The sequence below is a fragment of the Rhinatrema bivittatum genome, chromosome 16, assembly GCF_901001135.1.
Source record: "Rhinatrema bivittatum chromosome 16, aRhiBiv1.1, whole genome shotgun sequence".
Classification (NCBI taxonomy): Eukaryota; Metazoa; Chordata; class Amphibia; order Gymnophiona; family Rhinatrematidae; genus Rhinatrema; species Rhinatrema bivittatum.
The window spans coordinates 61,384,174-61,398,541 of record NC_042630.1 but is presented as its reverse complement, the minus strand read 5'-3'; the positions used below and the strand labels follow the sequence as shown (position 1 = coordinate 61,398,541).

General features: G+C 43.0%; 1 protein-coding gene across 1 annotated transcript; it reads left to right on the top strand.

Annotated features, from left to right (window-relative positions):
* The first annotated feature begins 11,212 nt into the window (after positions 1-11,212).
* Positions 11,213-12,115, top strand: LOC115077759 (olfactory receptor 5B21-like). Its single transcript, XM_029580044.1, has one exon. It carries the CDS (start codon positions 11,213-11,215, stop codon positions 12,113-12,115), a length of 903 nt encoding a protein of 300 aa, XP_029435904.1.
* The last annotated feature ends 2,253 nt before the right edge of the window (positions 12,116-14,368 follow it).

The window sequence follows — 14,368 nt, the reverse complement described above, 5'->3', positions numbered from 1 at the left end:
CTTAAAGGAACACATGGTATAGAAATCACAGCAGGTTACCAGACAGAGGAGATTCCCGTTTCTAGTAGGGATTCATGGGTTGAACAGGCTTCAAGATGATTCTCCTTTTAATGCAAAAAACAGCCTGTCATCCTTTTATTTTAGAAAAGGGGGTCCCGTCCAGTCCTCATTCCAGAAAATTATCAGAGGCTTAACCTAAGAAAAGATTCACAGTGAATATAAAACCCTTTGGAACTGGTACCCATGATTCTGTAATGATCTACAAGATGGTGGTGGATGAGAAAGAAGAAACCCTGTGGAGGGTGAGATCTCATTCTCTGGGCCAAGAGGGGAGCATATTCTGTGCTGGCCCATAGTGGGAGGGAATTCTCTGGTGCATACAACCCAATTTATCATCATCAGTACTGCAAGGTTTACACCATTGTGACATCACTCCTGTGAGTTACAACCCAATGTGACATCACTCCTATGACTTACAACTCAGTGAGACATCACTCCTGTGAGTTACTCCCCAGGAACATCACTCCTATGAGTTTACAAACCCAGTGTGACATCACTCCTGTGAGTTACACCCCAGTGTGACATCACCCCTGTGAGTTACAACCCAGTGTGACATCACTCCTATGTTACAACCCAGTGTGACATCACTCCTATGAGTTACAACCCAGTGTGACATCCATCATTCTTGTGAGTTACAACCCAGTGTGACATCACTCCTGTGAGTTACAACCCAGTGTGGCATCACTCCTGTGAGTTACACCCCAGTGTGACATCACTCCTGTGAGTTACAACCCAGTGTGACATCACTCCTGTGAGTTACACCCCAGTGTGACATCACCCCTGTGAGTTACAACCCAGTGTGGCATCACTCCTGTGAGTTACAACCCTGTGTGGCATCACTCCTGTGGGTTACACCCCAGTGTGACATCACTCCTGTGAGTTACAACCCAGTCTGACATCACTCCTGTGAGTTACACCCCAGTGTGACATCACTCCTGTGAGTTACAACCCAGTGTGGCATCACTCCTGTGAGTTACAATCCAGTGTGACATCACTCCTCTAAGGGACCCAAAACACAAAACTGAAGCAAAAGAACAACCCCACCCCCACCCCCAGAACTGGAGAGATCCACCAACACAGGGGAACTGAAAACTTCTAAACATCAAATGTTCCACAAAGGTTTTCAGAAAACTCTTTAGTGATTGCTTGTTTTGGGATTTACATCTTGTCTTTCTAAATGTGAGCTCAAAGCAAGTTACATTCAGGCACAGTGGGCATTCCCCTGTCCCCAGAGAGCTTACACTCTACGCACCCTATGTATTAAGCATGTTTCCCATGGACACAGAATGGGAGAAAACCTTCAGTAAATGACTCCCTAAGTTTGTACTTGAGGCAATGGTGGGAGAAGTGACTTGCCCAAGGTCACCAGGAACATCAGCAGGATTTGAACTGTGATTTTCCTGATTCTCAGCCACTGCTCTAACTTCAAGTACAGATATAAAAAAATAAGTGAACCAGTTTTATTAAAAAAAAAAAAGAATTATAAGGGGCTACCTCCACTAATCAGAGGTGCTGGCGCATTAACTGTAATCATTTACCCCCAAAAATCTTTATTGGAAAATGTTCTGTAGAAAGTTAGGTTTCAAAAAATCTGCAACCCATTGTTTCATAGAGCACAGACTCGAGTGAGATTGCAAGTCCACAAGCATAGCACACATCACTCTAGCAGAGCTGCAGAGAGACTTCTGCTGGGCAGACTTCCTCCGCCATGCTTGAGGCTGGAAGGACGCCAAATTGCATTGGGAGAAAAGCCTGAAAACTGACGTCATTTTCTATTCCTTTTTGTGATTGGTGGAGCAGGACAAGGATACACCAATCAGAACAAATTATTAGCAAGCCATTCACACATGCAGCATTTCCAAGCAGAAAGGAGGGACACAGGGAAAACACAGAGGCTGAAAACTGGACTCAAATCCAGTCCAAAGATAACTGATTAAAAATGTATCCAAAGTGAAAAAAAAATATTCTAATGATGTAGAATTTGAAGTAGGAAAAAGCTTTTACAAAACATAATACAGTCCAAGTCTACATTTATTTCATAAGGTGCCACACAACTGAAGAAAAATCCACTTCAGCTCTGCCCAAATGGAGTTCACGATCACCTCTCTGCCAATCAAATTCAAGCCTTTGGCATTTTTCAAAGCTATTTTTCATTTCTCTGAAATACAATGTACTTATTTATTCAATGTTATACTCTGTTTTACTTAAAAGTTTTAAAATAAACTACATTAAGCTTAAAATCATTACCATTAACACACAACAAAATAAAACAGAGCCAAAAATGGCCGATGAGATCCTGCAGAGAAAGGCCACCAACCTTTTAATAATAATAATAACTCCCCAAAAATCCACCCAGCAACACAGGAGTCCAGCCCTCTCAATTCAAGGATTCTTAACATAAATCCACAGGTTAGAATTAAAATATCATCCATTAGCACGGTTCTATCAGTAATACAAAACAAAATCAATGCACAACAAAACATGGGGAAACAGTAGCCATCTTATTTTGATATCACTCCCGTGAGTTACAGCCCAATATAAAAACACTCCTGTGACATTACTGCTGTGAGTTAGTCCATTATGACATCAGTCCGGTGAGTTATTCCCAATGTGACACTGTTACTCCTTTGCGACATCAGGAGTGGAAAAAGAAGCAAGTGCTTCAGGTCCCTGAGAATCAATGGGACAGCCAATCGAATAAAACTCCACAGACTCAAAATTGTGGTTCCAAGCCAGCGCTTATACCAGTGGTTCAAGGTTTAGTGAATAATGAAAGGTTGAATGAATACCCAAAGCACAAATACAAAGTCTCAGTCAGAGGCTTCTTCTTCAACACCCAGAGCCCTCCTCTGACTCGGGAATTTTCTTCAGGCCACTACAGGCTGTGCTCTTTCTCCAAGTCCCTTCCCTCAGTGCAGCCTCATCTTGTCCTTTCCTTCCATGTGGGTATTCCCCATACAATGCTTCTGTTCTGCTATCCAAATTTTAAGTGGGTGAGTGGTTTCCCCATCATGCATAGCACAGCACAATCTGAATAGAAAACCAATGTGAAGCCTTTACCAGCTCAAGGTTGACAAAACACTTGCATGCGAATAGACAGACCAAACAGTTACCAAACCTTTACTGACTTTACATTTATCACTGCCTCAGCTTGCCGCTGGCCTGATCTTAAAGAAGACTATGCTAATATATTCTGCAAATTCCCCCCTGGTGATCTGTGGATGTCCAGCCACAAGCCCAGTGCAGAAATGTGAGAGCAGTGTACTCTCAGCTGTGCCTGTGGAGCAGTTTCTAAATAGTTTCTTGTGTATAACAGCCTTGGAACCACAGCTTTGGCGTTGTCTGCCATTAATCCTGGTCCTGACTGAAGTAAAACTGTGTTGCCAGAGAGAGGAGTGGACATGCTTGACTTTGAGTGCTTTCTCCCCTGGTCTACTACATCTACTGATTGATCACAGAATAGGAACACTAAGACCAAATGATAAAGGGGATGGAACGGCTCCCCCCATGAGGAAAGGCTAAAGAGCTTAGGGCTGTTCAGCTTGCAGAAGAGAAGACTGAGGGAAAATATGATAGAGGTTTATAAATGCATGGGAGAACTAGAATGGACATATGTGAATTGGTTATTTACACTTTTGGATAATAGGACTAGGGGGCACTCCACGAAGTTAGAAAGTAGCACACTTAAAACAAATCAGAGAAAATTATTTTTCACTCAATACACAATTAAGCTCTGTAATTTATTGGCAGAGGATGTGGTTAAGGCGGTTAGCTTAGCTAGGTTTAAAAAAGGTTGGACAAGTTGCTGGAGAAGTCCATAAACTGCTATTGGTCAAGCTGATTTAGGGAATAGGCACTGCTTGTTACCAGCATTAATAGCATGGGATCTACTTAATGTTGGGTATTTGCCAGGTATTTGTAACCTGGATTGGATTGGCCACTACCAGAAACAGGATGCTAGACTTGATGGACCCAACATTCACAGCTTGTTTTCTTGTGTCTTCTACAACTACTACAACTAATTATATTGTGCTCCTCCCTTTGATTACCACTTTACTCTTCACAGTTTTTAAAGAACTGCCAGCCTGCAGATCAAACCTCATAATGTCTCTTTAACTTCCAGCTATTGTGCCTTGTTTTGCTTTCACCATGATACAGTTATACAATAGCTTATTTATAATTGCGATGGAGAAGGTACAGAGAAGGGCTACCAAAATGATAAAGGGAATGGAACAGCTCCCCTATGAGGAAAGACTAAAGAGGTTAGGACTTTTCAGCTTGGAGAAGAGATGGCTGAGGGGGGACATGATAGAGGTGTTTAAAATCATGAGAGGTCTAGAACGGGTAGATGTGAATAGGTTATTTACTCTTTCGGATAATAGAAAGACTAGGGGGCACGCCATGAAGTTAGCATGTGGCACATTTAAAACTAATCGGAGAAAGTTCTTTTTCACTCAATGCACAATTAAACTCTGGAATTTGTTGCCAGAGGATGAGGTTAGTGCAGTTAGTGTAGCTGTGTTTAAAAAAGGATTGGATAAGTTATTGGAGAAGTCCATTACCTGCTATTAATTAAGCTGACAGAAAATAGCCACTGCTATTACTAGCAACGGTAACATGGAATAGACTTAGTTTTTGGGTACTTAATAGTTCTTATGGCCTGGATTGGCCACTGTTGGAGACAGGATGCTGAGCTTGATGGACTCTTGGTCTGACCCAGTATGGCATGTTCTTATGTTCTTATGTTCTTACATCAGAAATGCTTGCAAAGCCTGTTGTAAATCTGAACTCTTTGTAACTTGCTTTCAGCTCTTCAGCTGGAAAAGCAGGAATAAATAAATGATAATGATAATGAGACATTCAAAATATAAAATAGGTACAGAACATGGCAGGAGCCTTCCCCAAAGTGGAAAATCTAGAAGGAAGTGTGCTGCTGAGAGATGAGATCTATAAGTTACGTGGTACACGCACTGGTGTGCGAGAGAAGGATGGCAGTAGGGACAGATCTTAGAGAAGGGAAACTCACAAATAATGGGGTTGGAGGTGGGTTTGTGTGTGTGTGTGTAGGTGAGTGTGTGTGTGTGTGTGTAGTAGGGATGTGAATCGTTTTTTGACGATTTAAAATATCGTCCGATATATTTTAAATCGTCAAAAAATCGTTAGGGCCACGATACAATACCAATTCCCCCGATTTATCGTTAAAAAATCGTAAATCAGGGGAAGGGGGAGGCAGGAAAACCGGCACACTAAAACCCCCTAAAACCCACCCCCGACCCTTTAAATTAAATCCCCCACCCTCCCGAACCCTCCCCCCCAATGCTTTAAATTACCTGGGGATCCGGCGGTGGTCCAGAACGGCGGCGGTCCGGAACGGCCCCCTCAATAGAATCGTGTTGTCTTCAGCCGGGGCCATTTTTCAAAATGGCTGCCGCAAAATGGCGGCGGCCATAGACAAAAACGATTCGACAGAGGAGGTCGTTCCGGACCCCCGCTGGACTTTTGGCAAGTCTTGTGGGGGTCAGAAGGCCCCCCCAAGCTGGCCAAAAGTTTCCTGGGAGTCCAGCGGGGTTCCAGGAGCGATTTCTTGCCGCAAATCGTTTTCGTACGGAAAATGGCGCCGGCAGATCGACTGCAGGAGGTCGTTCAGCGGGGGGTTCCGGACCGCCGCTGAACGACCTCCTGCACTCGATCTCCTGCCGGCGCCATTTTCCGTACGAAAACGATTCGCGGCAAGAAATCGCTCCCGGAACCCCGCTGGACTCCCAGGAAACTTTTGGCCAGCTTGGGGGGGCCTTCTGACCCCACAAGACTTGCCAAAAGTCCAGCGGGGGTCCGGAACGACCTCCTCCGTTGAATCGTTTTTGTCTATGGCCGCCGCCATTTTGCGGCGGCCATTTTGAAAAATGGCGCCGGCTGAAGACAACACGATTCTATTGAGGGGGCCGTTCCGGACCGCCGCCGTTCTGGACCACCGCCGGATCCCCAGGTAATTTAAAGCATTTGGGGGGGGGGTTCGGGAGGGTGGGGGATTTAATTTAAAGGGTCGGGGTGGGTTTTAGGGGGGTTTAGTGTGCCGGCTCACGATTTTAATGATTTTTCACGATAGTTTACACACCCAAACGGCAACAATACGATTCCCTCCCCCTCCCAGCCGAAATCGATCGTTAAGACGATCGAGGACACGATTCACATCTCTAGTGTGTAGGTGAGTGTGTATGTGTGTGTGTGGGTATGTGTGCGTGTGTGTGTGTGTGTGTGTAGGTGAGTGTGTATGTGTGTGTGTGTGTGTCTGAGAAAGGATGACAGGCAAGGAGGCGACTTTCCCAATGGGGAGAGATGTCTAGGAACTGAAGATACTAAATGACGACCATTGATCGGTGCAAGTACAGCCCAGATCAGACTTTCCCAAATCTTCTACAGCTAACAGGATGTTCCCCTACCTGAACTGGAATGGAGCAGAATGACAGATACAAAACTTATTCTCCCCGTGGATGAATCACTTCTAAACTTTCTACACAACTCAGGCACAGAACAGCAAACTTACTTTAGTTGTCTGCAAGACTTTTTAATTTCCCAAAAGGACAGAACAATTTCTCTCTCCACATCCCCTTCTTAAAATAATAAGACTCCCAACATGCTCCTAACTCACCCACAGTGGAGGAGAGGAGGAGGCAGCACTGCTGGATAGGTAAGGAGAAAACCCCAGCAATTCTGTAACCTGCGGCTTTAATGCCTTCTGCAAGCTGCACTCTCTCTTCAGGCACAATTTACAGGGTTTGTTTGTTTTAGAAGCTTCTACAGGGGTCAGACATCGTATCTGAGATAGATCACTCATTGTCCTTTTCCCTACAAACATCTTTTCAGAGGGAATGTAAAATGCATTTATCATACGGATTGGAGGTACTGGGGGTAGGATGTACCTGTTTGAAGGGACCCCAGAGGGGCAGAGGCAGTGTCCTCCTTAGCAGGATGACCCTTCAAATCCCCAGGGCTTAAAGAAGGAAAGGTTTCTGCTGATCACCTATTTGAGGATGTCAGGAAGGATCCCTCTTCCCCAACCAAACGTGAAGGGAAGTGCTGAGCACTGACACTATCATCACTGCTGGGTTTTCAAAGGGAACCATGAGCATTGCATTTCTGTATATATGAACATTAATCTGAATAATATGTAGGTCTGAAATAGAATATCTTAACATTGCGTAATATAACTAGGGCTTCGGTTTTTAGATTTTTACTGAGAAATACCAATAAACCATCCCTGATTAAAAGAACAAAACCAGTGTTTACTGAATAAAAGCGCAGCACCTCTCAGTCCCTCATCTGCCTTAGACCTGCAGCCCTGCCTTTGCAGCTCTTCTGCACAGACAGCTCTGCAGCTTGAGAACGTGGTATGGACGAGCTGCTTAGAGGAAAATCACCCAAACCCTGAGGTCCATATTCAAAGGGATTTGTCTGGCTAAGCTGACTTGTATAATAAAGCAAAAAAGAGGGACAACGTTGTCCAATCACTGTAATTAATTTCCAAAAATGAATTTCTCTTATTTATGTTGTATATTTGAAATATACTTATTTTATACCACACACTCTGCGATTGTGATTTATTTTGACATTTTTAAAAACATTTTTTTATTTCCTTTCAAGACAAAAAATATTTTTTGGGGGTAGGTTGAAAGTTTCATATATGTGTGTGGGTGTCCCTGCACCTGAGTATAATCATTAACTTCCAACCACCTCCATTCTCATGATTTTATATGGTAACTTTAAACATGTGAAAGTCCCAACAAAAAAATATGTTTTTTTTTAAAATCCCTAAATGTTATTGAACTTTTACTGCTTTTAAATAAATGCCAACTTTCTAATATCAGTGGGAAACATGCAATTCAAACTGGATAAAAAAGCCTTGTTTAAATCTGGGACATCTAGAGTGAATTATATTCAGCAGAAGGAAAGTATATATCATTTTTTGAGATGTAAAAAGAACATTTTTCAGTGTTCAATGGCGATTTATACAAGGCTTTTTTAGCCAGTTTAAAAAAAAAATCAAAATAAATCACAACACAGAGTGTGTGGTATAAAATAAGTATATTTCAAATATACAACATAAATAAGAGAAATTCATTTTTGGAAATTAATTACAGTGATTGGACAACTTTGTCCCTCTTTCTTGATTTATTATAAGTATAGATAACTGTATTGTGGTAGAGTAGATTTCTGGGAAGTTGGCATGTAGCCAGCAAACCCCAGGGTTTGAAATCCTCACCAGTGTTCATCCACCCCAACATATCCAGCTGAGTCATTAGCTGGCTAACAATTTAGCTGCAGAAGTCAGGAGCAGTTCAGGGGTGCTCCAGGGCAGAGCAATGCTGGCTGGATTATTCTGATGTTTGCCATTACCTGGCTACGTTATCTGACTAACTTTAGGGCTGCCTTAGTGCACTCCTAACGTTAGCTGGAATACATACCTGGCTAATTTTCAGATATCCAGGTAGATTCATTGCTATACCTGTGCCACTGAATATGCGGTATAAATTGGCTAGATAAGCTTAGTTCAGGACTCAGGGAATACCCTCTCTGCCCTAGTGACTCATCCTGGTGCCCCAAAAAACATGGCACATTGTAGCGCTTTCCCACTAATGCTCAGGTATGTTTGTACAGATCTGAAGAGGGGACTTTCTCCCAGTTAACTCATGAATGCTCCTCTGTTAACTCGCTCTACTTGGTTCTCTTGATCCAAAGTCTGGAGGTTATAACTTTAATGAAATAGTGCTGTGTGGATTTTAGCAGGTCTTAAGCAGGGAAATAATTTCCTAAAACTTCAGGAAGAAAAAAAAATCAACCATAAAGAAATTGTGTGAGCAAAAATTGAGGCAAGAAGCTTTTTGTGACTTTTATTACATCCTTAAACTTCAGAACTTTGGTGATATTAACACCTTGACTTTTCTGCAATATTTCTGTGGAATATTTTCCCTTACAGTAGCAGCAGAAAATCAAACCCTTGCATTTTATTTATTTATTTATTTGATTTTTATATACCGACATATACTTTGAGTATCACATCGGTTTACATAAAACATGAACTTAGCTTAATAACGCTTTACAGAGAACTATTCATATACTAGATTTGTGCAATTAAAGAACTGTACAATGAAAATAATTTCAAGCTTTGTTTAGTATTTTTGATTTGTAAAAAAATCTCCTACAGTATGAACTTGGATTGTCTGTCTGTCTTTCTGCACCGTGTCTGCTGAACCAGTGCCATTCAATCTGCAACAGCCACATTTTCAGATTAGATAGAGCGGTATAAAAGCTGGAAACTGGAATTACATCTTCTCACAGAACTCATAGGGGTGTGTGCTTTTGTTTTTCATGTTTTTTTCTGTTGCATTTGTGGTTTGTTTTGTTTTATTTACATGAAGCAAAACCGAGAACATCTTATTTGTAAATCTTATTCATAATCTGCATCACTTTACTTGCAGACTGGGGCCTGAAGGGACTCAGCTCAGGAGAGGTTCCCCTCCCCCTGAGATACTGCCCTGAAATGGAAAGGCAGGGGCAGCGGAGGTGTGAGCTGCTGAGGGTCCTGGCCCTCCGGAATGCCGAGGAATGAGAAGTTATGTTAAAGATGGTCCAAAAGGGCTGCTGCAGTTCCACAAGGCTCCCCAAATCTCCAATTGTCCCCATCTAGGGAATAACCTGCCAGCATGTGTGATGGGACTGGGCTTAAACCAACTTAAAAGTATTTGACATTAGGGATGTGAATCGTTTTTTGACGATTTAAAATATCGTCTGATATATTTTAAATTGTCAAAAATCGTTAGGGCCACAATACAATAACAATTCCCCCGATTTATCGTCAAAAAATCGTAAATCGGGGGAAGGGGGAGGGGAAGGGGGAGGGCGGGAAAACCGGCACACTAAAACACCCTAAAACCCACCCCCGACCCTTTAAATTAAATCCCCCACCCTCCCGAACCCCCCCAAAATGCCATAAATTACCTGGGGGTCCAGCGGGGGTCCGGAACGGCCTCCTGAAATCGAATCGTGTTGTCTTCAGCCGGCGCCATTTTGTGCCGCCATTTTGCAAAATGGCGGCGCAAAATGGTGCCGGCCATAGACCAACACGATTCGACTGCAGGAGATCGCTCCCGGACCCCCGACCCCCGCTGGACCCCCAGGGACTTTTGGCCAGCTTGGGGGGGCCTCCTGACCCCCACAAGTCTTGCCAAAAGTCCAGCGGGGGTCCGGAACGACCTCCTGCAGTCGAATCGTGTTGGTCTATGGCCGGCACCATTTTGCGCCACCATTTTGCAAAATGGCGGCGCAAAATGGCGCCGGCTGAAGACAACACGATTCGATTTCAGGAGGCCATTCCGGACCCCCGCTGGACCCCCAGGTAATTTAAGGCATTTTGGGGGGGTTCGGGAGGGTGGGGTGGGTCGGGGGTGGGTTTTAGGGTGTTTTAGTGTGCCGGCTCACGATTTTAACGATTTTCACGATACTTTAAACACCCAAACGGCAACGATACGATTCCCTCCCCCTCCCAGCCGAAATTGATCGTTAAGACGATCGAGGACACGATTCACATCTCTATTTGACATAGGTGTTTTGTTTTGTTTTTTTAGAAAAGAAGCAATCATGAATTGCTCTGCAATTCCTTCCTTACTTGTTTGTCTTACTGTTACCCAAAACTTATATCTGTTCTGTCAGAAGTCTGTGCATGTTAAGAGAGAGAGCCCAGGATAGCTTGAATCAAGTTGACCAATTGCTGTTAATTTAGGAAGAATGTAATTTAATTTTGCAGCCAATACTGGGCAAGAATTTCCATGTTTGCACCTCACACTGAGAACCGTCTATAAGAACTCATTAAAAACAGGTGTTTTACCAGATTTGGGAGGGATGGGAGTGTGTGAGCTTCAATCTGCTGCTTCAGAGATGCCCAGTGAAAAATTGTAGTTAAATAAATTACGCAGAAGGAATAATAATATAACATTTTTAATGTGACAACTGACAAGGTTCAGATCAGTGATTTTCATTGCTGAATTTACATTGCAGCATCTGTAAAATTCTGAATTTAGCATAGAAATTATTTCTAATTTCTTCTTATATCCCCAGAACAAGAGAAATGAACCAAAATGATTTGGAAAATATGACAATGGGAACAGAATTCATTTTTCTTGGACTTTCTGATAATTCCCAGCTGCAAGTTCCTCTCTTTTTGGTCTTCCTGCTCATCTACCTGATCACCCTGCTGGGGAACCTTGTGATTATCACAGTGACCTGTGCTGACCCCTGCCTGCACACCCCCATGTATTTCTTCCTCAGCAACCTCTCTCTCACAGACATCTGCTGCACCTCTATCATCATCCCAAAACTGCTGAGGATCTTCCTCTCTGGGGATAACACCATTTCTTATGTTGGATGCTTGGTTCAGTTGTATTTCTTCATAGGTGTTGCCAGCATTGAGGCCTTTCTCCTTTCCACCAGGGCATATGACCGTTACGTGTCAGTCTGTCATCCCTTGCACTATTTGCTTATCATGAATCAGAGATTCTGTTTCCTGTTGGCAGCTGCTTCCTGGATCACCGGCTTTCTAAATTCTGTGGTATTCACAGCTTCTGTATCTCGCCTTTCATTCTGTGCCTCTAACATGATTAATCATTTCTTCTGTGAGCTTATACCACTATTAAAGCTTTCTTGCACTGACACTTCCGGCCCTGAAACCATGATGTTTCTTGATGCCATAGTGATAGGAATGCCCATTTTCCTAGTGATTCTTACATCCTACATCTACATCATCTCAGCCATCCTGAGGATCCGCTCTGCAGAGGGGAAGCATAAAGCCTTCTCCACCTGTTCCTCCCATCTCACCGTCATCTCTGTGTATTATTTGTCAGTGTTATCAATGTACCTAAGACCCACATCAACATACTCCCACAAGCAGGGTAAAATCCTGTCTGTGGTCTACACGACTGTCACCCCCATGCTGAACCCCCTCATTTACAGTCTGAGGAACAAGGAGGTAAAAAATGCATTGAAGAAAATCATAGGAAAGTAGCTTATGCGACTAAGAGGCACATGAAAGACGGGATTTAAATCAATTTAATCAATCAATAAATACATCAGAGCATGTTTTCAGACAGAGGAGACTCCATCTTGTGGTAATGATCCATGGAGTGACAGAGTTTGAGATGATCCTCCCTTTAATACAGTAAAGGGCACCCCCAGTCCTCATTCAGGACAACTGTTAGACATCATAGCTAAGAATAAATTGATATGAAACACAGCAAACTATCTCTGCAGATCAATGAGGGATCTAGTCTTTATGAGTCAGTAATGAATTGAGTGTACAAGAGTCTAGAAGTCAAAAACAAGGATAAGGGTGACCAAAATGATAAAGGGGGTAAAACAGCTCCCCTATGAGGAAAGGCTGAAGAGGTTAGGGCTGTTCAGCTTGGAGAAGAGACGGCTGAGGGGGATATGATAGAGGTCTTTAAAATTATGAGGTCTAGAATGGGTAGATGTGAATTGATTATTTGCACTTTCGGCAGATAATAGAAAGACTACTGGGGCACTCCATGAAGTTAACAAATAGCACATTTAAAACTAATTGGAGAAAATTCTTTTTCACTCAACGCACAATTAAGCTCTGGAATTTGTTACCAGAGGATGTGGTTAGTGGTTAGTGTAGCTGGGTTTAAAAAGGTTTGGAGAAGTTATTGGAGAAGTCCATTAACTGCTATTAATCAAGTTGACTTGAGAATTGCCTCTGCTATTACTAGCATCAGTAGCATGGGATCTTCTTAGTGTTTGGATAATTGACAGGTTCTTGTGGCCTAGTTTGGCCTCTGTTGGAAACAGGATGCTGGGCTTGATGGACACTTGGTCTGACCCAAGATCAGGATGGGAAGTGCGCACACAGGCAGCCGGTCGACGCACACAGATTACTTCTGCTCCAAAGAAGCAGTAAGTAATAAACCAAAAAAGTAAGTTCCTAGGAAGAGTTTAGGGGGTGGGAAGTAGAAGGGAAGAGGGAAGTAGTTTAGGTATGGGGATGGGGAAGTTTCCTCCCAATCCGCTCTTTAATTGGAGTGGACTGGGATGGAACTGGGGAAGGCCCAATTGCGACGCTGCACTTAATTAACTATAATTCACTGCACATACCTGCACAGATTATAAAATCCTGCATGCACGTGCGTGTGGCCAGCGGATTTTATAAATGGGCACACCTAGCGTGCATGTTATAAAATTGGTGCATCCATGTGCATGTGCCGGGAAGCACGCGCACTTCTTTTAAAACCTACCCCTTAACCTTCCTGGATGCACCTTTCTTTTTTTTTTTTAACTATCTTCCACATTTTATCAAATTCTCTCTTTTGAAAGTTTAGTACTAGAACTGAAGATTTACTTATTGTCCCCCTTCCAGTCATTAATACAAATTGGATCATGTTATGATCACTATTGCCAAGTGGCTCCACCACCATTACCTGGAGGGAACTGGGGATGGGTCTAATGCGTCACCGCACAGAAGTTGCATTATTTCTTCCCCCTTGAGCGCCGCCCGCACATACGTGTGTGGATTATAAAATCCACCGTGCATGTGTGCACGCCGCTCATATTTTATGCCACGCGCCCATGTTATAAAATACACACGTCCATGTGCACGCTCTGGATCCCACGAGCTTCTTTTAAAATCTACCTCTTAGTCTCCTATAGGATTCTTATCCTGTTGGACTCTATGCCTTCCTGGACATAAAGCACCACCCTGCCACCATGTTGATCCATTCCATCATTGTGGTATAATTTGTAGCCTGGTATAGCACTGTCCCATTGGTTATATTCTATTCACCAGGTCTCTGAGATGGCAATTATGTTTAACTCTTCACTCTATACACTCTAACTATTACTTCTTAGACTTCTGGTAAGGAAGTCTGTGTTTAAGTTCCCACATGGAGCTTAGGCACAGGTCCCACAGGTCTGATGTAATAACAGGGTATTGAGCTGCATCTCCAAGCTCTTCTGAAACCTTTCAGCTCCCTCTGCCATGCTCCTCCTTCCAACTACAAGTGAGGAAAAGGGTCTCCCCTCAACTTCCAAGAAGCACATACTATTTGTTTTTTCAGACTAACAAATTATCTTCGTTTTTTAGCAATACAATTATCCCTGAAGTTGGATCGTAATGGAGCCCTTGTTATTAGGGATGTGAATCGTTTTTTGACGATTTAAAATATCGTTTGATATATTTTAAATCGTCAAAAATCGTTAGGGCCACGATACAATACCAATTCCCCCGATTTATCGTCAAAAAATC